This window comes from Oreochromis niloticus, linkage group LG20, assembly GCF_001858045.2.
Source record: "Oreochromis niloticus isolate F11D_XX linkage group LG20, O_niloticus_UMD_NMBU, whole genome shotgun sequence".
Lineage (NCBI taxonomy): Eukaryota > Metazoa > Chordata > Actinopteri > Cichliformes > Cichlidae > Oreochromis > Oreochromis niloticus.
This window is the reverse complement of record NC_031984.2, coordinates 3,039,001-3,059,806: the sequence shown is the minus strand read 5'-3', so window position 1 is coordinate 3,059,806 and position 20,806 is coordinate 3,039,001. Positions and strand designations below refer to the sequence as shown.

The window sequence follows — 20,806 nt, the reverse complement described above, 5'->3', positions numbered from 1 at the left end:
TTGTGTTTAAATAGCAGCATGATTGGTCGATTTCTGGAAGCCTGCCAAAAGGAAACGCTCAGTGCAAAATAATATTTTTGTTACTGATTAACCTTTTCAATATTTTTATTAACCCTTACGTATCATAAAACAAGACAAATGTCCATCAGATTTTATATGTTATTAAATCCCTTGGGATTTAATAATGATGAGCTTAAAGGTATTACAATATACTTCAATGGAAGTCACTTATTACTCTGCTTAAATATGACCTAAAAAATAATAACTAAATGTTTCAATATTGAGTTATTTTTTCAACAGCTGATGACACACAACATAAAATTGTGTGTCATCAGCATAGCACAGATTGAGATCAGCGTCTTGATGAAACTGATGGTGACATATAGATAGTAAAAAGTGAAGTCTCCCCTCGTGGGCAGGCAGTCCATGTGCAAGGGGCTGAGTTTGAGTTGACCCCAAACCCTTTCATTCTGAGCGTATCTTGTATATATTACAGACTCAAAGTAAATCTTCCTAAAAACATTTTAGGTCCTAAAATTGATCCTTGGGAAATAAGCCCATAAACAGGCAGCACTCAGCATAAGGATGAGTTCAAATTATTTTCAGTATTGATTCACCAATCCATCAGATGTTTGCCATTTCTGCTTAAATATGACATGACCTTTTTTATGTGTGTTGACTATATGTTGCATCTCTATATATAATTCCAGTTTTCATCTATTATACAACTAAACAACTCTCATTAATTCGTATCTTCTATCTTGCAGGTGGTTTTGTGATGTAATAACAAAGAAAGTGCCTTCTTCTTGTTCTTCTTCATCTTGCAGACTGCCTGTTTAAGGTTTGTCCTATGAGTCGGTACTCGGCTCAGAAACAGTTCTGGAAAGCCAAACAAGCCAAACATGAGAAGGACAAGATTGGTGATGTGGTTCTGCTACAAAAACTACAGGTAACGCACATTTCAGCAGAAGCACAATCACGTCCAACGCTTCCAAGTTGCCCAGTACAAAAATAACATGGCTTTGACAGGATGAAGCTAGGCTAGCATATCCTCGTGCTTACAGTTTTTGTGCGAAGCGAAACATAGATATTCTTGGGTATCATTGTACATCAACAGAGAAATATGACTACACACTTGCTGTTGGTGGTTTGTTATTTGTCAAATTATACATCAACCTGAGAGAGGGCTCATTGGCAGACGTTTAATTAGATTGAGCTGTGTTTAATTGGATTTAACTGTGTCTGTTGCAGCATGCATCAAATCTGGAGCAGAAGCAAAACGAGACAGAAAACAAGAAAGTCCATGGAGACGTGGTCAAATATGGAACTGTCATACAGGTAAATGAATTATTTCTCATTCGAATGAAGTGGAGCACAAAGATTTGTAGACTATTTATGTGATTATAGACCAAACACAGACAATGATGAACATTTAGTATGACTGATTGGTCACAGTATTTCATGATCAAGCAGATATTCTCCAGTACACTGCTTGTTGTCATTTCCATTGATTAATGGAGCCATCCAGTTCATTTATATATTTTTTAAAAGTGACTGAATGACTGCAGGAGGAAACCCTCCACAGAGAAATGCAAAACCAAAAATAAAGCTGGCACAAAATGGCCAGAAACACATGCCCGAATGCCAAAATTATTTTAAAAAGACACGAAAGAAGACAAAAACCTGCCACAAAGAAACATGTAATCAATAAAGAGGGAAGAAGGAAATGGCACAGAGAAAGACGGTAGCAGGCCTATCAGGGAAGGATGCGAGGAGCCCAGAATCATGTTGCCTCGTGATCTGCTCATGACTGAAGGTAAACAACGTTTGCAGTTGTTTCCTTTACCTGCATCTGACTCATCAATTTGTTTTCACTCTTCATGTTTTTTCAATGCAACCAACCCAAAGACGAAACATATCAGACTTTCAGTCAACATCATGCGCCCTCTGGATGTATTTACTTTTCCCAGTAAGCTTCTTTCTATGAGCACATGCTGTGTCAGTGAAGTTCAGACATTTCCTTTTTCACTTTTTACATAAACCATTCAGCTGAAATTTGAGACAGAAATGTTCAATGACAAGAAGTACCATAAAGACGTCGTTGTTTGACACGACCTGACAGCAGCTTGACTGATATGGGCACATAAAACGTAGAAGCAACTGCAAGTTTTCTTTTTTGCATGTCAATCCTCTCATTTTATGCTCTTGTGTCTAGATATGACTCAAAAAGCAGTCTTGATGTGTCAACTTGCCTCAGCTTTATGGAACTTTAGGTTGCAGTACAGTGGAAATAACAAAAGCTGGAAAATGTTTTAGTTATTGTACGAGTTCTTGTAACTTGAAAGAAGCCCTAATGGCTCAGTCAAGGAGAACAAATCTTAGGTTTCCCTTCATTAGGTGGACCCAACCATGATTTTATTTAAAAAGGATTCACTAATGCTGAATATTCCTTATATATAAATCCCTTGATCCAGAAGAATATCTGAACTTGGGTTCATTTTTCTTATTTTGAGTGAGCATATGACGCAGAATGTCATGTCAGATAGATTGGCCCTTTTTGTCATAAAGACCGGTAACCAACCAGCCACATAAACTTTTTGTTGAAAGTAATAATGCTGCCATAAGGGCCCGTGCCCACTGGCAGTATCGTTAACAGGAAGCGTGCATGACCTCGTTTTCACAGCGCTCCTAAGAGCCTCCTGTTAGTAGGTCATACTGCTGTTTTCTTCAATTTCAGATGGGTGGTGAGAGAGAAGTGACATTTAACTGACACTGGAAAAATGGAAAAGTGAGATTTTAGCCAATGACTGAACACCATCATAAGATTATGAGAGCGAAAACTTTCAGTGGTAGCCTCTGAGTTAGCCAACAGTTTGCTAACTTTCTCTTCATCGACTTCCCTCCCAGAACATCTCTGATGGCCCAGTCATAAATTTTAATTTTATTTAACACATTGCTAAAAACTCTCTTATGCTACTTTATCTATCAGTTGGTCTGATTCTGTGTTTTTATCCCTTTTCAGTTTAGCTAAACGCGCCACATCGGCTGAATATTGATACGGATTAAAAAAATGTCATTTACCAGTATCCATGCTTGAAATTCATTTTCATGCATATTTTGTAATAAAAGTTTTTTGTATCCCTTGTGGGGAAAGGATTACACTAAAAATAATCACATAACAAACATGCAAACATCTGTCCCTGCTGGCCCTGCGACAGACTGGCGACCTGTCCAGGGTGTACCCCGCCTCTCGCCCTATGACAGCTGGGATAGGCTCCAGCGCCCCCCGCGACCCTGAAAAGGATAAGCGGAAGTGAATGGATGGATGGATTTTGTAATAAAGGTTTTTATTTTATCCCTTGTGGGGAAAGAATTACACTAAAAATAAGCACATAACAAACATATAACAATTTAACACATGGTGTGTCTGTAATGTTAATGTCCTTTGTGTGCAGCAGCTGCAGTTTAAAGAAATCATAACACATTATCTACAACAATTTTTTCCCACCGCCCAGCAGAGGCCAAAATCCAACTTACTGCACATTTAAAAGTTCAAAAGGAACAAGTTTCCAGGTCACTGCAGACGTGTTTGTAAATCTCACTGTGGTGATGTTAGGCGGCACTCACAGGCTACATGTCTGAACACGTCTGCATATAAGAGCACGTCTGCACAGTTGAATTGTCTATCAGGATTTCCTGCTCTGAAGCCAACCAGTGTCTGCACTGTGACTGCTACTCTTTGCTAGCGGGCGACATCAGTTGCCATGATAACCAGGTGATTCACACGCCTCTGCTCCCCTTTTTATAGGTGTAATCGACCCTGCTGGTGTTTGTATGATCATTCACACACACACACACACACACACACACACACACACACACACACACACACACACACACGAAAACGCACACAGGAGCACTGCTTTAGTGTGTATGTACATGACGTTATCTGTTAGTGTCAATATTAACCTCCTCTCAGGGTTGAAGACCTCTTGTCATTACTCTCCCTCGCTCTCTTTCTCACACACGGACACACACACATTTTGCACAGAAACATTTATCTTAACAATCTAAGATTCAGTCAGAAGATACCACACCCAATGTGTGTGTGTGTGTGTGTGTGTGTGTGTGTGTGTGTGTGTATGTGTGTGTGGGTCAGTGCGTGTGTTTGTTTTTAAGGTGTAGGATGTATGACTGTGTCACTAACCTGAAAAGCAAAAGATTAGTGAAGATACTTTTTCACAGGTTTAAACACATTCAGCCATGAAATGGAAAAGTGTGTCTATTATGTTTATTAACTAAGCAACACAGAAGCAAAAATTCACTCCAATCATTTCTGATGTTTATTTGTCTTCATGTAGCAAATCTGTGACACCACGAGTGCAGTGAGTTTCTAGGTTGACGACTAACTCGGTGTTAGTGAACTTGAAGCTCCCAACACTAAAGTATTGAAAACAAAAGTAATTCTTGCAAATGTTTCAACAAAACTGAAAGAAAAAAATACAAAACTCTTTATTAAACATGAAAATATTTTTAGTTACACTGATCTAATCCTAATGAAGAAGTGAAAAAGTCAGTGTTTTCCTTCAAATGTTATCAAATGTACAGTAGTGTCTCTTTTAAATACCAGAGCAGCAAAAAACCTGAGGTTCTTTGATTTGTGTTCACTTTTTCCCAGTATGTTTAAAAAAAAAGACAAAGTAAAGATCTTGGTTCCAGAACAGTCGCTGAATCACAAACACCCCAGAAACCTTTTAAAAACCTTTCAGGTGTAATCGAAAGCAAAATAAACAAACCAAAAAAACAACAAAGGCTCTGTTGTTTCCAAAACAGCTGCTCACTATACTGGGGACTATTTTAGTGGCACATTAATTGGCATTTGGTTATATAATGGCCTAGTGACATATTTCTAAATGCTGTCTATGTGACATACGGTGCAAGATGATGTATATATGTCTGCAGCTGCTCCACATGAAGAGTAACAAATACCTGACGGTGAACAAACGGCTGCCGGCTCTGCTGGAGAAGAACGCCATGCGAGTCACTCTGGATGGGACGGGAAACGAAGGCTCCTGGCTCTTCATCCAGCCGTTCTGGAAGCTGCGTGCCAATGGAGACAATGTAAATGCACATTAGGCCGCACACATCTGTGAAATACTGTTGCACATTACAGGAAAATCTGCGCTCATGGCGACAGCCTGACCTTTCATTTTTAGTGCCACCATCAGAGCATCAAAATATATATAATAGATCCATAGTCGCGGAGTATTCAGTCTGCTCTCTGCTGCAGGTGGTGGTGGGAGATAAAGTTATCCTGAACCCGGTGAACGCTGGTCAGCCGCTGCACGCTTCAAACTACGAACTGACCGATCATCCAGGATGCAAAGAGGTGAGAGAAAGTGACGATCAGAAAACTGAGAGAAATATTCAGCATTTGTCATTTCCCTTAAATTTCCAAAGGAATCCGACATTGGCGCCCTCTTTTTTTTAGAGATGGCATGCAGGTTATTCTCTCACATTCACTGTGTCATTTCCCATGATGAAAGGAAAATACATGGCTTGCATTTTACCCAGTGATATAATTGTTACTGTGAGCAGAGTCTGCAGTTATTTATTTAAATGATAAGACTGAGGCTTCTGGAAAATTATTAACATGTTAAGTTTAATGATTTCTTAAAACAAACCGTTTAAAATCAATAAAAAGAAAGAATAAGCAGCGCGTTCTTTGGATATATAGAAATATTTTTCGCGTGGGGAAACTGCTGACTGTCTAGTACCTCAAGTGGCCCGTGGGTTTCTGTTATTCTAATGAATTTCACAGTAAAGTGACTCACAAATGCCTACAAAGAGACAAAATGATAAGATCTGTTTTATCCTAAAATCTGGAAATTCCATAGTTACAGTTTGTAAAATTAAACACAATAAACCTGTTTTGTAGCACAAACAGGTAAAATGTCATATAGCTAAATAAATATAATGCAACATGAGAAAATAGATATTTTAATAATGTAAAAACAAATCTGAAATCAGAATAAATGCCATTAGATGAGGCAAGAAATAACACAAGTATTAGGCTAGAAAGAGATTCAAAGCACAAAACGTTAAAATAAACATAAAGAAACACAAATGTTTTGATTTGATCAACGTGTTTGATTATACAAATGTACCCTGCCTCTGCTGCTCTTCCCACACCCTAACGAAAGCATGTTTGCGCCCTCTGCAGGTGAACTCTGTGAACTGCAACACCAGCTGGAAGATCAACCTGTTCATGATGTTCAACGATCACAGAGAGGAAGTCCTCAAAGGAGTGAGTGAGCTCACAGGGAAGCAACACTGCACACAGTATAAGTGCACTAGAAATACAGGCATGCAGTTAGTGTTTAAAAATGAAGTCATGTTTAGTGCCACAGATAGATTTTAAATTTTCACATGCATATATTCAAATTAGACATTAAAACAACATCTGAACAATAACTTCAGTAATTTAAAGTCTTTTTCCCTGTTTTTTGCTGTTCCTTTGTGGGGTCCTCGCCTGCAGCTGTTAACATTTTCCGACTTTTAGTTTTCATTTCTAAATAAACATTGTTACTTTTTATTTATGTGTTGGAATATTTGTAGCTGAGGGTGTAGCTGTGATGCAAGCAAACAGCTGATGGGATTTCTATCAGAACCAGGTCTTGCTGGAGTCATAATTGAGTCTGAACTCATGTTGTCAGACTGTCAGAAATATTATATAATGTCCGTGAGGATATCATCGTATCAACATGGGATCATCTTGATAAAGCTGATTGTAACTGTGACAGTGATCATGCCTAAAAAGAAAAATTCTATTTAAAAAATAGATGAAAACTGGTGTAATATAGGTTTATGTTGTGACTACTGCCTCTGATTATTATTTGTTTTGTCCTCGTTTGGTGTATCGGGTCATTAAATGCAACAATAGCGACAATGGAAAAGGACCAGTAAACAAATCATGGTGACCTGGTTACTGGTTCAATCTATCCAAGTGAAGATTATAAGATTACTTTTTCAGGGTCAGTTTTGAGATTTACTTGTTGGGTTTTTTTTTTTTACTATCATGTTCAATCTAATTTTATTTATATAGTGCCAACTCACAACAACAGCTGTCTCAAGATGCTTTATATAGTAAGTAAAAGACCCTATATCCAAAAAAAGCAGAAAACCAAAAAAAAAAAAAATTGTGAGCAAGCACTTGGCAACAGTAGGAAGGAAGAACTCCCTTTTAACAGGAACAAACCCCCAGCAGAGCTGGGCTCAGGGAGGGGCAGCCGACTTCTGGGACCTGTTTAAACTCTTTGCATAGTACAGTTCTGTGACTGCATGTTTTATGCTGAAATTCACCCCAAGAGTCAGAGTTATTGTCAGTAAGTCAAAGAGCCAGCAGGAGCGCTGTTTGTCACCAACATTGTTTCAGAGATAAACGATAAATGCACGGAGAGGCTCAGGAGATTTGCAGACAAACCCAAAGGAATTGTCCTTCAGTCCTCCTTTAAGATCTTCCTGTCTCTGTCAGGGCGACGTGGTGCGTTTGTTTCACGCTGAGCAGGAAAAGTTTCTGACCTGCGATGAATACAAGAGCAAACTCCACGTTTTCCTCCGAACCACGCTGAGACAGTCAGCAACATCGGCGACCAGCTCCAACGCCCTGTGGGAGGTTGAGGTACACAAACAAACACACACAAGTACACAAATACTCTAGAATTTCTTCTAAACTTGCACTTGTGTCAAACTCTTTCTCTATGTGCTGATTGGTTTGACAGGTTGTCCATCATGACCCATGCCGCGGAGGGGCGGGACATTGGAACAGTCTCTACCGTTTCAAACACCTGGCCACTGGAAACTACCTGGCTGCTGAGGTAACTATTACATCATGCTGGCAGACTAAAGAAGCAGTCCATGAATGAAAGTTTGACCTTTAAAGCAAATACCAAACACCACGCTATGGCAGTAGTTTTGCTACAACAGTTAACAGTCATTATTACCTCAGCGTTTCGTAGATGTAGATGCTAGTTGATAATTATTTATCTATAAATAATATGTCTTTTAAGATCATATTTTCTGATAGAGTTGTTGGAAGGAAAGGAAAGAGCTGCTCATCCAATAAATTCATTGTTGAAGAGCGGTCATTTGTGTTGCTGTTGTTGTTGTAGGAGAACCCGGGTTATAAAGGAGACAATGTGGAGCTGTCTTCCTCGGTGAGTCTCTTCCATGACACATAAGATATAAGGCATCTGTAAATCAGAGCAGTCGTCCAGGTTTTATTTTGAAAGGGCTAGGTTTTAATTACACTCTGCAGGAGACGGGACACTTTGTGTCTGACTTTCCTCTGATGACATTTACGTTCAGGTATATAAAGCAAAGACATTTTCATTTCAAAATTTTCAGGAAAAATGAAATATTGTTTCCGGGAAGTGCCCCAACACTTTTGCCTCATTTTGATGTGTTTTTCAAGTTCATAAAAGATCGATGCAGTCAGAAACAGCAAAAAAATTCCTGTTGGAGAAACAGCGTCTTCTGTATGAAGTCCACGCTGATCACTATTTTAACCCCTTTGCATCCTATTCCTGACCTCTGACCTTTCTGTAGATGGACGGTAGCCGTAGCAACAAGCGGTCCCACGGAGAGAGGATCAAGTACAAGCTGGTCGCGGTGCCTCATGGGAGCGACATCGCCTCGCTGTTCGAGCTCGACCCGACTACGCTGCAGAAAACCGACTCCTTCGTACCACGGTAGGAACACACGAGTCTTTTAACTTCCTGCAGATGTTTCACAGTAAAAGACTTTAGAGGATAAGGACATTATGGGAGCGAGGTCGACTTTTGCTTCAGATAGTAAGACATTGAATAGTGTACTGGGTGTGTGTCTGGTTTGGGAAACCATTTTAATTATGTAGGTCATGAAATTTTATGAAATAGTTTAAAATCGTAATTGACTGAATGTAAATTTAATGAATCCGTTTTGCTCTTCAACTAAATACACAATGACTGTTTGTCTAAAAAAGAGAATGATGCTTCTAGAATTATTTCACTGTACTTCACAGAAAAAAGGGAAAAATAAAAAACAAGATTTAAGAGAAGCTTGCAGCTTTATGTGCTCATCTTTCCAACTTTTAAAAAACAAAACAAATCTTTTAAATCATCTGATAAAGTGTTTTTCTCGTTATATTGCTGTTATATGCTGCTGTTTCTTTACATCTGATTGTATTCTCATTAAATTTCCCCTAAAAATATCCAATAACTGTTATATTTTTATGGGGAACTCTCATTTCAGATAGTTTGTTTTTACAGGGAAACTATTAAAAATGAATTATAAATACTTTTGTGAAACTGATCTACAAATTTTGAATAAATAATATATAAGACATTGGTTGACAATGATTCTTAAGCTGTATTTGTATGACAGACATTAGTTTTAGTTTTTAACGAGGAGCCCACAGACTTCAGAATAAAGTTGAAGGGATTAAAACAGGGGGGTGCGTATCTTTCAGAAACTCCTACGTGCGACTGAGGCATCTTTGCACGAACACCTGGATCCAGAGCACCAACGTCCCCATTGATATTGATGAGGAGCGACCTATCAGGCTCATGGTGAGGTCTTAGTTTTGATCAGGTTTGCTGCAAAAAGGTGCTTAGCTGATTTAGTCTTCCATTTAATTTAAGGAACTATAATTACAAAAACATTTGTAGTAACTGCAAATACTTGGTATTTTGGTATTGTCAAATCTGACAAAGGAATATTTGGGACTTTTAAGATGGTGGCCAAACAAAACAAAAGAAGTTTGTTGATGTCACCTTGAGCTTCAACCATTTGGAATAGACATTTGCTCTTGTTTCCTGGTTAATAGTCTACATGACTGATTATTTATAATCATTATTAAACTAATAGTCATTGCCTCAAAACCAGCAGTCAAGAATAATTAACCATTCATCCAAACCATCAATTAAAAAATGCACAAAAACATGAATTTTTACCAGAAATAGCAAAAAGATGAAGTTACTCTTTGAAGTGTATGTTTAATATTCATGTAAGTTCTTTTGCAGTTGGGGACATGTCCCACGAAAGAGGACAAGGAAGCGTTCGCCATCGTCTCCGTTCCTGTGATGGAAATCAGAGATCTGGACTTTGCCAATGATGCCAGTGCCATGCTGAGCACTGTGGTGGACCAGTTCAGCCAGGGCTTCATCAGCCAGAACGACCGCAAGTAATGAGCCACGTGGAAAGGAAAGTTTACTTTATTTGTTAGCACTGAGGAGGAGTTAATGCTTTCTGGTGTTTCTGTTGGTCAGGTATGCCGTCAAGCTGCTGGAAGATGTGGTTTTCTTTGTGGCTGACGTCATTAACAGCGGGCAGCCTGTCCTGGATGTAGTCATGACCAAACCTAACCGAGAGAGACAAAAGCTCATGAGAGAACAGAACATCCTCAAACAGGTCTGATCCTAAAAATACTCACACACCTTTTCCAGTAAAATTGTACAAGGGATGGTTTGGAACCTGTGCCAACTCTTGAACCAGTTTCCTTGGACTCCTTCCCAAGTGCAACATCAAATAATACAAACACCATCTCCTAAAGGACTTCCAGCTCTCTGAAAGTGTGTGGTTGTGTGTTTTGATCAGATCTTCGGCATCCTGAAGGCCCCCTTTAAGGACCGGCCAGGAGGGGAAAGTCCTCTGCTGTGTCTAGAGGAGCTGGCCGACCAGAAGAATGCTCCCTACCAGTATATGCTCAGACTCAGCTACAGAGTCCTCCGGCACTCTCAGGATGACTACCGCAAGAACCAGGTGAGGGGGACGATGACATTCATACTAGTTTTTATTGTTTCAAGTCTTTATTAGCTTTATAACGTTAAGACTTTTAAGAGTTTGGAGCTGTCCCAGTGTTTTCTGTGTTACAGTTTTTTCTGATGGCTTGAGCACATTTTTTGTAACTATTGGCAATTTTTGCAAAACTCTACACACAAATAAGAAAACTCTTCACCAAATCAGCAAAACATTGTAGTTTTCTTGCAAAAGCTAATAAACCTTGCTCAACTCTCCAAACCTTCGTCAAAATGGTATTTTTGTATCAGACAGTTAACACAAGCCATCATATTAATAAGCACACAATGCACCAACTACACACTGATGGTATGAATAAAAAACACATCTGGCTTTTGCTTTCTCTGTGCACAAGGTAGGCTATGTCAGTTTGAGCTCATACTTTTGTCATAGATCCGTAAGCATAGAGGGATCCAAACTTCAAGTACTGCTGTTTATTCACACACATCAAAACAAACACAAGTGTTTATTTCCAAGTATAGGATTATTTGCAATCGCCATAATGACTATATGGGTTTCTTGGTCTGCAGTGAACATTCTTCCTCTGCCCCCAGCATCTGGTCGTCTAGCAATTCTGTAAAGTAACAATTTCAGTATTTTTACATCTATGGTATTGTTGTGTTTCTCATTAGCATGGCAGTGCTACAGATCTTAGTGCAAAGTGACTGTACTAACCGACTCTCATTTCAAAATGTCCTTATGATGCTTGCTACAGTGTAGCGGCTCGAGTTAGGCTGAACCCGTTGGCCAGCTTCCCTCAGGGTCACTCCATGGTTGATTACATGGTCCACTATTGTAGCTCTGATGTCATCAGCAATTCTATTTCTTACTCTTCCTACCCTTCCTCTCCCCCCTCCTCGTCCTCCTCTTGCTCCTCCTTGTCCTTGTCGTCCTCTTCATCCTACTTCTTCACCTCCACGTCCTCTTCCTCGGCCTCCTCTACTTCTCACTCTTCCTGCTCCCTCCATTGTACTCCACACACACAGCTTACCTGTATTATAGTGCTTAGGCTGATTGCAAAGTGAACTAATTCTCTAAAACAGTTTTCACATGTGACAGTGTGCCAGACAGTTGATAAAATAGTGTAAATAATGGCCTTAAATATGTATAGTTTTGCTAGGAGTGCGTTGATCATTTGGAAATTGAGTGTAAAGCAGTGAGTTGTGTTCACAGTTCTGCAAAAAGAGTGCTGTGCAGTGGATTGTAGCTACAGGTTTGCAAAGTGTGTGTTACAAAATGGCAAACTGAGTGCAAAGCAGTGTTTGTGCTTTTAGTTTTGCAAACTCAGTGAGTAGTTTTGCTATAAGTATTAATAGTTTTAGAAATTGTGTTATAATCACAGTTAGGGTTTAAGCATTCAGAAAAAACTGTAAGCCAAAAGCTCTTACTTTTGATCATTTAGGAAAGCAGAATGACAAATCAGCTACTAAATGCTAAAAATGACACAACTTTGATGCCTGATAAAGCTCTTAATGGTAGAACAGCTGAAGATACCAGTGATCACAGAGACTCAAAATTCGCCCCTCTCCAGGAGTATATAGCGAAGCAGTTCGGTGTGATGCAGAGTCAGATTGGGTATGACATCCTGGCTGAGGACACCATCACTGCCCTGCTGCACAACAACCGCAAACTGCTGGAGAAACACATCACCAAGACCGAGGTGGAGACTTTCGTCAGTCTGGTCCGCAAGAACCGAGAACCCAGGTATGCACGGAGACAGTAGCAATCCCGACTAAATGCTGAGTGCAGATTAGACTAGGATTTTGAATCTTCAATCCAAAGATACAAACTGCGTGATGTGATTAAAATTTCTAACACCAAGGCAGCAATGGTTCCTGACTTTCTAATAAGGATGGATCGTGGAACTTTTCTTTATACGGTGGAAAACTTTTCTATTGCTCATCCCCTGCAGAAGTCAAAATCCTCAAATTCCTGCAGTCTGCCTTAGATATGGATGATTACATTTTTTGGGCAAATCCAAGTAGTGATATATTCCAAAGTTATAGCTTTTACTTTTGAAAGTGGTAATAAAGTGCTGGTTTGTTATATTCTGTTTTACTACTTGACTTGGTGTTTCCTGGACTTTGCAGGTTTTTGGACTACCTGTCAGACCTGTGTGTGTCCAACAACGTGGCCATCCCCGTCACCCAGGAGCTCATCTGTAAATGTGTACTGGACCCCAAAAACCAGGACATCCTCATTAAGACAGAGTGAGGCGGGAGGGAATAAGGATCTTTAACCAAACTCACTTTACCTTACCCTCTGGGCACTGCAGTCAAACTTAGTTTAGTTTCGGAGAATGAGATTTTTCAATTTACACCCCCACCCCACCAACAAAAAAAGAGAAAAAATTGAGGAGTGTGTGTAATCTGTCTTTACATATCTATCTATATATCTATATATCTATATCTATCTATCTATATATAACTATATATATATCTATCTATATATAGATATATATATCTATATATCTATTAGGGGTGCAACGATACACAAAATTCACGGTTCGGTTCGGTTCGATACTTTGGTGTCACGGTTCGATATTTTTTCGATACAAAAAAATGTTCATGCCTTTTTAATATGTCATCTATTTAAATTATAAATATATATTTTAACTCAAAAGTACAGTTTTTAAATTTAATGTTGCTGAAACAACAAAATAATAATAAAAAAAAAAAAATCTATCTGATGGAGAAATCACTCATCTTTGGAAAAGAGAGTTTATTACAGAGAAATGTCTCTTTCCAAAATAAAAGCTATACTATACGCTTCTTCTGGGCTATATTCTCAGCAGCATATTAAACATATCAGGTCCCCATAAGGAGAATCATGTGCTGACGGCTGTCTAAATGACTCGGGTAAAGTTTGTAGCATGCGTGCTTGTTGTTTTTGTCTGCTTCCGCTTGTCTTTGCACTTGGATGATGTCGGCGTAAATGTGCAGTCATATTCGTTGTGTTCCCACGAGTGCTGTCAGCATTAATCTCGTTAAAATGACATTAACGCCATAAGGCGGCAAATCTCCGTTAACGAGTTACAGCGGATCGCCCCATGCGTGGGGCTGGACAGCGTCAACACGTTAATGAGCTAACTGCGCTAACACTAGTTCCCACCAATTGAGCATTGCATGGCACATCCGACATACTGTTTTACTTTTGTCCATGACGTGCTGACCATCAGGGTCATGCTTCACATGAAAACCAAGATAGTTCCAAACGCCAGATCTGAATGAGGGTGGGGAGGCTAAATTTCAGGTAGCATTGAGGCAGTTGCCATGTTGCAGCGGAGTAGTCGAACGCAGATCCACTGAGCGCTCAGACAGCATCGTCAGAAGAAAAGTTGATAAAATAAATAAAAAGTTTTGTATTGTTCGATACATATGCGTACCGAACCGAAAGCACTGTATCGAACGGTTCAATATCAATACGATTATTGTTGCACCCCTAATACATATATATATATATATATATATATATATATATATATATATATATATATATATATATATATATACACATACAGGGCTCTAGAATGCGACCAAATTTTTCAGTGGTGCGACTAAAAAAAAAAATATTTGGTCGCACCGGTGCGACCAACTCTCCGTGTGGTCAACAACAGACACACATTATGCCCCTATCGTGGACTAAACCAATCAGAGATAATCAGGGGCGGGACCTCTCTGATTGGCCGTGGTCCAGTTGAAAGTGCAGGTGGAAGAGAGAGGTGAGTAGCTTGAATAAAGCGATATCGATTCATTAACGGATTCCACACAAAGACGTAAACACAGAGCGGACCCGACGCATCAGAATCAGCTTTGTCTTTCTCGGCTTTCTCACCCCACGGCCCGAACACGGACACGCTGTCGGAGCTCAGCGATTCTGATGCGTCGGGTCCGCGCTGTGTTTCCGTCTGTTTTGCGCTGATTCTGAGCTGCAGGTTTTGTCTCTCCAACCAAAATTCGCCGAGCCAGCAGCAAAAGAAGCAGCAAACTGCGCTTCACATATGATCAATGTCGTCATGAATTCCCTCTGACTTTTGCTGTTTTGCTTCCTCCACGATAAAAATCCCACTTCATGCACAGCTCCCTCTCTCTCTCTCTCTCTCTCTCTCTCTCTGTACTTCAAGAACAGTTTCCCGTCTCAAATCTCTGTTTTCTGCATTATCCATTCTCTTATTACCCACCAGTCTACCGTTGTTTACAGCGCTGTTGGCCGCTGTCTTTTTCTTTTCTTTTTCTTTTTTCACTTAAATGACCTCGGACAAGAAAGCCTAATTTCTGCTGTTCAATACTGAAGAAATTTAAACTTCTTAAAATTATGCAAAATTGCAGAATATTGCAGAATATTTTTAAGGTTATCTGCTATAAAACGCCAGACCAGGAAAATCTCCTTCATGTTTTTCTGTGTTTTATTCTCAGTTACTTTGACACAAAGGCATCTGCTGTGATGTTCACAATTCTGATGAAGTCTCACATGTATCAGTGCTGATAAATGATCAGAATTATAATATTTCTGACGGTCTGAGGCTAAATTGAATCGAATCAGGACTTTGAGAACCGGAATCGAATGGATTATAGAAATCAGTGATGATACCCAGCCCTAGTGATCAGCCTAGGCCTGACAGAGTGGATGTAGCTGTGGGTAATAAGAAAAGATGAAAAGAACTATTGATAACTTTTGTGTTAAGTTAAGGACTGATCCGTCTGAAATTCATAGCCAGCTCTGACACGGTGCCATCAATCTTTGAATGCTGAAAAAACAGCAAAGTATCCAGAAAACACATTATATGCTGCAATAAATGCACTGCCCAAGTGTCCCCTCTCCCCACTGCCTTTCAGCAGCAGGCAGCAGCAAACAGGTCGTCAGAGGAGCCAAGATGATGATTAAGTTTAACATTTTCTACAATATTGACAAAGCACTTTAAGCACAAGTTTGTTAGTTAATAATTTAGAAATGAATATTGTCTGTATGGACTTCCCCCCAAAGAAAGTGCACATGTAAAACTGCGGTGTTAAGCGATGCGGTTGAAAAATTTGAGTGCGCCTAACTTTTGTGCCGGTACGCCCAAATTTTTAAAGTTAGGTGTACCAGTGCGCCCATGTCAAAAAGTTAGTCTAGAGCCCTGATGTGTGTATATCTATATCTATATATATATATATATATATATATATATATATATATATATATATATATATATATATATATATATATATATATATATATATATGTATGTAGCAAGAGAGAGAGAGAGTGAGATTGGGAGCATCTATTCTACATAGTTTTGATAGTTTAATGAAAATCTACATTAAAATTCTGACCTATAACTTTTAGTCTAATTCTTTACCTTGATCTACTTTACTACTTTTCCTAAAATTACTTTCAGGCGTCGTGTTCCAAAGGAGGCGCCCTCTGGTGGTGTTCAAGGAGACTACATGGCAATGGATGACTTTGGAGATGAGGATGAGGTGTGTTTGTCTGTATATTTGTAAATCGTTACCATAGATATAAAAGACGGATGTAGTCTTATTTACGCCACCCATTTGTTGGTGAAATCACAAGCTGAGTGTTTTCACTGCAACCATTTTGGTGTTTATATAGGACACTGCACACTCATTATGTGGTAAAGCTGCTTTATCATCCTTTATTAAATTAAAGGGGACCATAATTTTAAAGTGAACATTTTTTCTTTAGATTTATGTAAAGTATAGTGGGACATGTTTTTACAACTAGAACCATAGTCACTGCCTGCTGGTTATGAGAAATAATGCGGGGCACTTCTGGAATGGCTTTATGTATCAGAAATGGAAACTTTGTCCATCTTTTGTGGTCATTGCCACAATACATTGAACCAATTCAAAATCTTGTTTCCCAAGACACAGAAAACTTTGATTTTCAAAACCACAGTAGGCTACTATGTTTATCTAGAATACTGATTGGTTAAAAAAGTTCAGAGCAAAAATTGCATCAACAATTACAAAATTTAATTACAAACTGAATGAAACAAGAAAAAATAATCAAAGATCAAAACCACAAATGAGAAGCACAGAAAATAGTGACAGCAGACAGCTTTCATTGCTTTCACCCCATTAAAAGGTAATTATTTTGTCTATAAATTATAAGCATCTTGATATTCCTGAAAACTGCTCAATCATTGCCAGAGAATCTGTTGTCATCATCGGCTATGATTTATGAGAATTGTGTCATTTTGAAACAGACGTTTATGTTTGTTCACTGGTTGGACTACTACTTGTTGAAGTAATGTTTATTAAAGTGATCATAAAGTTTATGAACATTACTTCTTTCTTGTATATTGATTCCCTATAATTAATTTTTTCCACATTGTGGACTGAATACAATATACCTACTGTCTGATAGCAAAGTCACATGTGACTCGGTAGTAGTATTTCTAGAAAATTGTATAATGGGCAAACATCTCATATCTAAACAAATCACTTACTTTCATATCATTGTGAAAGGTTCATTACATTTGAAGAAGACTAAACAATTAATGACAACCAAATTATTTTGGTCTTTACTGCAGTCATGTTCTTACTTAGAGGAAGTTCTTTATAGTGTCCTTTGGCCGGTAACATATATTTGTAAATCATTTCAAACTGGAATTTTTCCAGATAAAATGAAAATTGCCAAAGTGATCCCATTATATAAAACTGGTGATAAACAGATTGTGTCAAATTATAGACCGGTATCTTTACTGCCTCAATTTTCGAAGATTCTTGAAAAACTATTTGCAAACAAACTAGATTCTTTTATTGATAAATTTGATTTATTGAATGATCATCGGCATGGGTTCAGGAGAAATCGTTCAACATCTCTAGCTGTGATGGAATTTATTGAAAATATTGCAACGGATGAAAAACAGTTTGGAATAGGTGTGTTCATTGATTTACGTAAAGCCTTCGATACGATAGATCATTCTTTACTTTTACAGAAGTGTGAAAGGTATGGTTTAAGAGGTGTTGTACAATTTTGGTTAAATAGTTACTTGAATAATAGGTTCCAATCTAAACTTAGAAAAGTAACTTGTGGAGTTCCGCAAGGATCTGTTTTGGCACCTAAGTTATTTTTACTTTATATAAATGATATTTGTACAGCCAGTGATACTTTAAAATATGTGATGTTTGCTGATGATACAAACTTATTTTGCTCTGGAAAGGACATAAAGAAATTACTGAAAACAGTGGAAACAGAACTCATGAAGTTAAATAGATGGTTTGTATTTAATAAATTATCACTGAATGCAAGTAAAACAAAAGTTATGTTATTTAGAGGTTGTAAAAGTAATATTAAAGTAAAATTGAATTTAAATAATGTTGAAATTGAAAGAGTATATGAGACAAAATTTTTAGGAGTAATAATTGATGATAAACTTTGTTGGAAGCCCCACATAGAACATGTGAAATGGAAATTATCCAAGTCCATTTCTATTCTTTATAAAACAAGAGATGCTTTGAATAAGAACTGCCTTTATTTATTGTATATTTCCCTTTGTTTGCCTTATATGACCTATTGTGCGGAAATGTGGGGGAACACATACAAAACATATTTGGATTCCATTTTTAAATTGCAAAAAAGAGCTATTAGAATAATAAATAAAGTTGGATATAGGGAGTCCACCAACCAGTTTTTTGTAGGATCATCTATGTTAAAATTCATGGACATTATATAATCTAAAACTTTAGAAATGATATTTCGAGTGATGAAAAATAATGTTCCAATTTGTATTTTAAGTATGTTTAAACTAAGAGATGGAAAATATGATTTGAGGGGGGCTTATGTGTTTGAAATACCTAAAGTGAGAACCAATGTTAAGTATAGATGTGTGTCAGTTTGGGGAGTGAGATTATGGACTGGACTTAATGATGAACTGAAGATGTGTTTTTCTTTGTCATTTTTCAGGAAGATTTTAAAAATTTGTATCATACAAGGTTATCGAAATTTGGTTTGATGAATAACTTTGTGTCGGTTTAATTTCTTGATTTATCATTGTTTTCTTTTCAGACTGTTATATAACGTATTTATCAATGCTATTTATTTTCTTGGTTAAGGATTTGATTATTCCTATGGGGGTAAAGGATAGGATAATTATAAGCCACAAGGCTTCAGCCTATTCCTTTTTTGGTTACTGTTTGATTGAGTACTTTTATGTAAAATGATCATCTGTTGTTGTTGTTGTTGTTGTTGTTGTTGTTGTTGTTGTTGTTGTTGTTGTTGACTGAAATAAAATATTTCATCATCATTTCATCATCATCAACTTATTAGATGGATGGGATTACGAAAATGTCTGTTCTACCCTTCCTGCAGGTGTGGCTGATGTGGATAGACAAAGCTAATGAGAAGCAGGAGAAAAGCATCAGACAGCTGGCTCAGGAAGCAAGACAAGGAAATGCTCATGATGAGAACGTCCTCACTTACTATAGGTACAGCCAAACAAAAACAGCCATTCACTTCAAATCTCATAAAAATCCAACAAACTTTTGTAAAGTGATCCAAGAGCAGGACAAAAAAAAGCAAAGCTCATAGAGCCTGCCTCTGTGGACTTCCTTAGGTATCAGCTGAAGCTGTTTGCCCGGATGTGTTTGGACCGTCAGTATCTTGCAATAGATGAGATCTCCAAACAGCTGGATGTGGAGCTGATCTTCCTGTGCATGATGGATGAGACTCTTCCCTTTGACCTCCGGGCATCCTTCTGCCGCCTCATGCTCCATGCTCACGTAGACCGAGACCCTCAGGAACTGGTGACTCCTGTAAAGTTTGCCCGGCTCTGGACTGAGATTCCAACCTCCATCACCATCAAAGAGTAAGTCGATTTTACTAAGCAGTAATATGTTTCTGGAGAAGTTGTGATAGTTGTCTTGTGGTTGCTTTGTGCTTTGATTCACTCTGACTAGGGATGGGTATCGTTTAGGTTTTATCCGATACCGGTGCCAAACCGGTACTTTTGAAATGGTGCTGGTGCTTAAACGGTGCTCGAACTGGTGCTTAAAGAATGGAGAACACACACTTTGTCCAAAAACCTCTCATGTTTAGCCGTTTTTTTGAAAAAAGATAACAATGTTAGCCTTTTCTGCAGCTATAGGGCATATATGGTCTCACTCTTGGCTGGAAGCAGTGCTTAATCAATGGAAAAAACACAAACTTTGTCCAAAAACCTCTCATGTTTAACTGTTTTCCACTTTTTCTTTGGTCATTTTAGCCTACTTCATCTTTATCCCAATATAGGTAATGTGCCCAGCAGTCATAGATGCTTCACTACGTGGCACAAATGGTCAAAAAGATTGTGGAAATGATCCGTGTGTACAGTAAGTCAGAGTCCCCAGGGTTGGGACCCTTTGTGTTCTGAAAGGGTGATAATGACTATGCTACTTCACTTTGGAAAGCTGTTGAGAAGAGTAGCTCTGACGCCATTTTATACTGACATTTTTGAAGCCCTTGTGCTCAAGCTTTAGCGTCAGCATTGACATGACTTTCAGGGCCTGGATAGCTCAGTCGGTAGAGCATCAGACTTTTAATCTGAGGGTCCAGGGTTCAAGTCCCTGTTCAGGCGTTGTATCTGTTTGCACCTCAAGGTAAGCACACTTCTTAACATTTGGTGGAGACCTTTGCGTAAACCTTGGTGTTGGTCATCCATTCCGGAGTTCCTACGTGACAAACCGTAGTGTATCTAAAAGCCAGGTTTCATTCCATTGCTGAGGTGACACACCACACAGGACTAGTCTCCTTCACATTGCAACGTATCGACATGAGGATGTCACAAACTACTTGCTTTCAGAAAAGGTGAAAATGAGCCTCTTATTTATTTTCTGAGAGGCGTTTCTGACAGTTTTTCCAACACTGGCATGTCGTTTACACATAAATGTGGTGTTTGGCCTTTAGACTTTGCCGAGACATTTCTGGCCGTGGCCGGCATAACTCATTTGGTAGAGCTTCAGACATTTTGTCGTGCATCTTCGTT

At 38.5% G+C, this 20,806-nt stretch overlaps 1 protein-coding gene and 1 non-coding gene across 6 annotated transcripts in view; both read left to right on the top strand.

Moving 5' to 3' along the window:
• The window catches only part of itpr3 (inositol 1,4,5-trisphosphate receptor, type 3), a 76,864-nt gene that overhangs the window by 18,755 nt on the left and 37,303 nt on the right, over positions 1 to 20,806 (top strand). For all 5 annotated transcript variants that reach the window (XM_025901782.1, XM_025901785.1, XM_025901781.1 and 2 more), the window contains 18 exons: positions 828 to 949; positions 1,252 to 1,338; positions 4,963 to 5,121; positions 5,291 to 5,389; positions 6,224 to 6,307; positions 7,535 to 7,681; positions 7,782 to 7,877; positions 8,172 to 8,216; positions 8,608 to 8,750; positions 9,509 to 9,608; positions 10,062 to 10,222; positions 10,308 to 10,449; positions 10,636 to 10,800; positions 12,368 to 12,540; positions 12,927 to 13,046; positions 16,217 to 16,298; positions 19,156 to 19,271; positions 19,400 to 19,651. In XM_025901782.1, coding sequence (XP_025757567.1) covers positions 828 to 949; positions 1,252 to 1,338; positions 4,963 to 5,121; positions 5,291 to 5,389; positions 6,224 to 6,307; positions 7,535 to 7,681; positions 7,782 to 7,877; positions 8,172 to 8,216; positions 8,608 to 8,750; positions 9,509 to 9,608; positions 10,062 to 10,222; positions 10,308 to 10,449; positions 10,636 to 10,800; positions 12,368 to 12,540; positions 12,927 to 13,046; positions 16,217 to 16,298; positions 19,156 to 19,271; positions 19,400 to 19,651 — 2,293 coding nt within the window. The remainder of the gene's footprint in view (positions 1 to 827; positions 950 to 1,251; positions 1,339 to 4,962; positions 5,122 to 5,290; positions 5,390 to 6,223; positions 6,308 to 7,534; positions 7,682 to 7,781; positions 7,878 to 8,171; positions 8,217 to 8,607; positions 8,751 to 9,508; positions 9,609 to 10,061; positions 10,223 to 10,307; positions 10,450 to 10,635; positions 10,801 to 12,367; positions 12,541 to 12,926; positions 13,047 to 16,216; positions 16,299 to 19,155; positions 19,272 to 19,399; positions 19,652 to 20,806) is intronic.
• On the top strand, positions 20,326 to 20,398 carry trnak-uuu (transfer RNA lysine (anticodon UUU)). The gene has a single exon. It is a non-coding gene; the product is annotated as a tRNA-Lys (tRNA).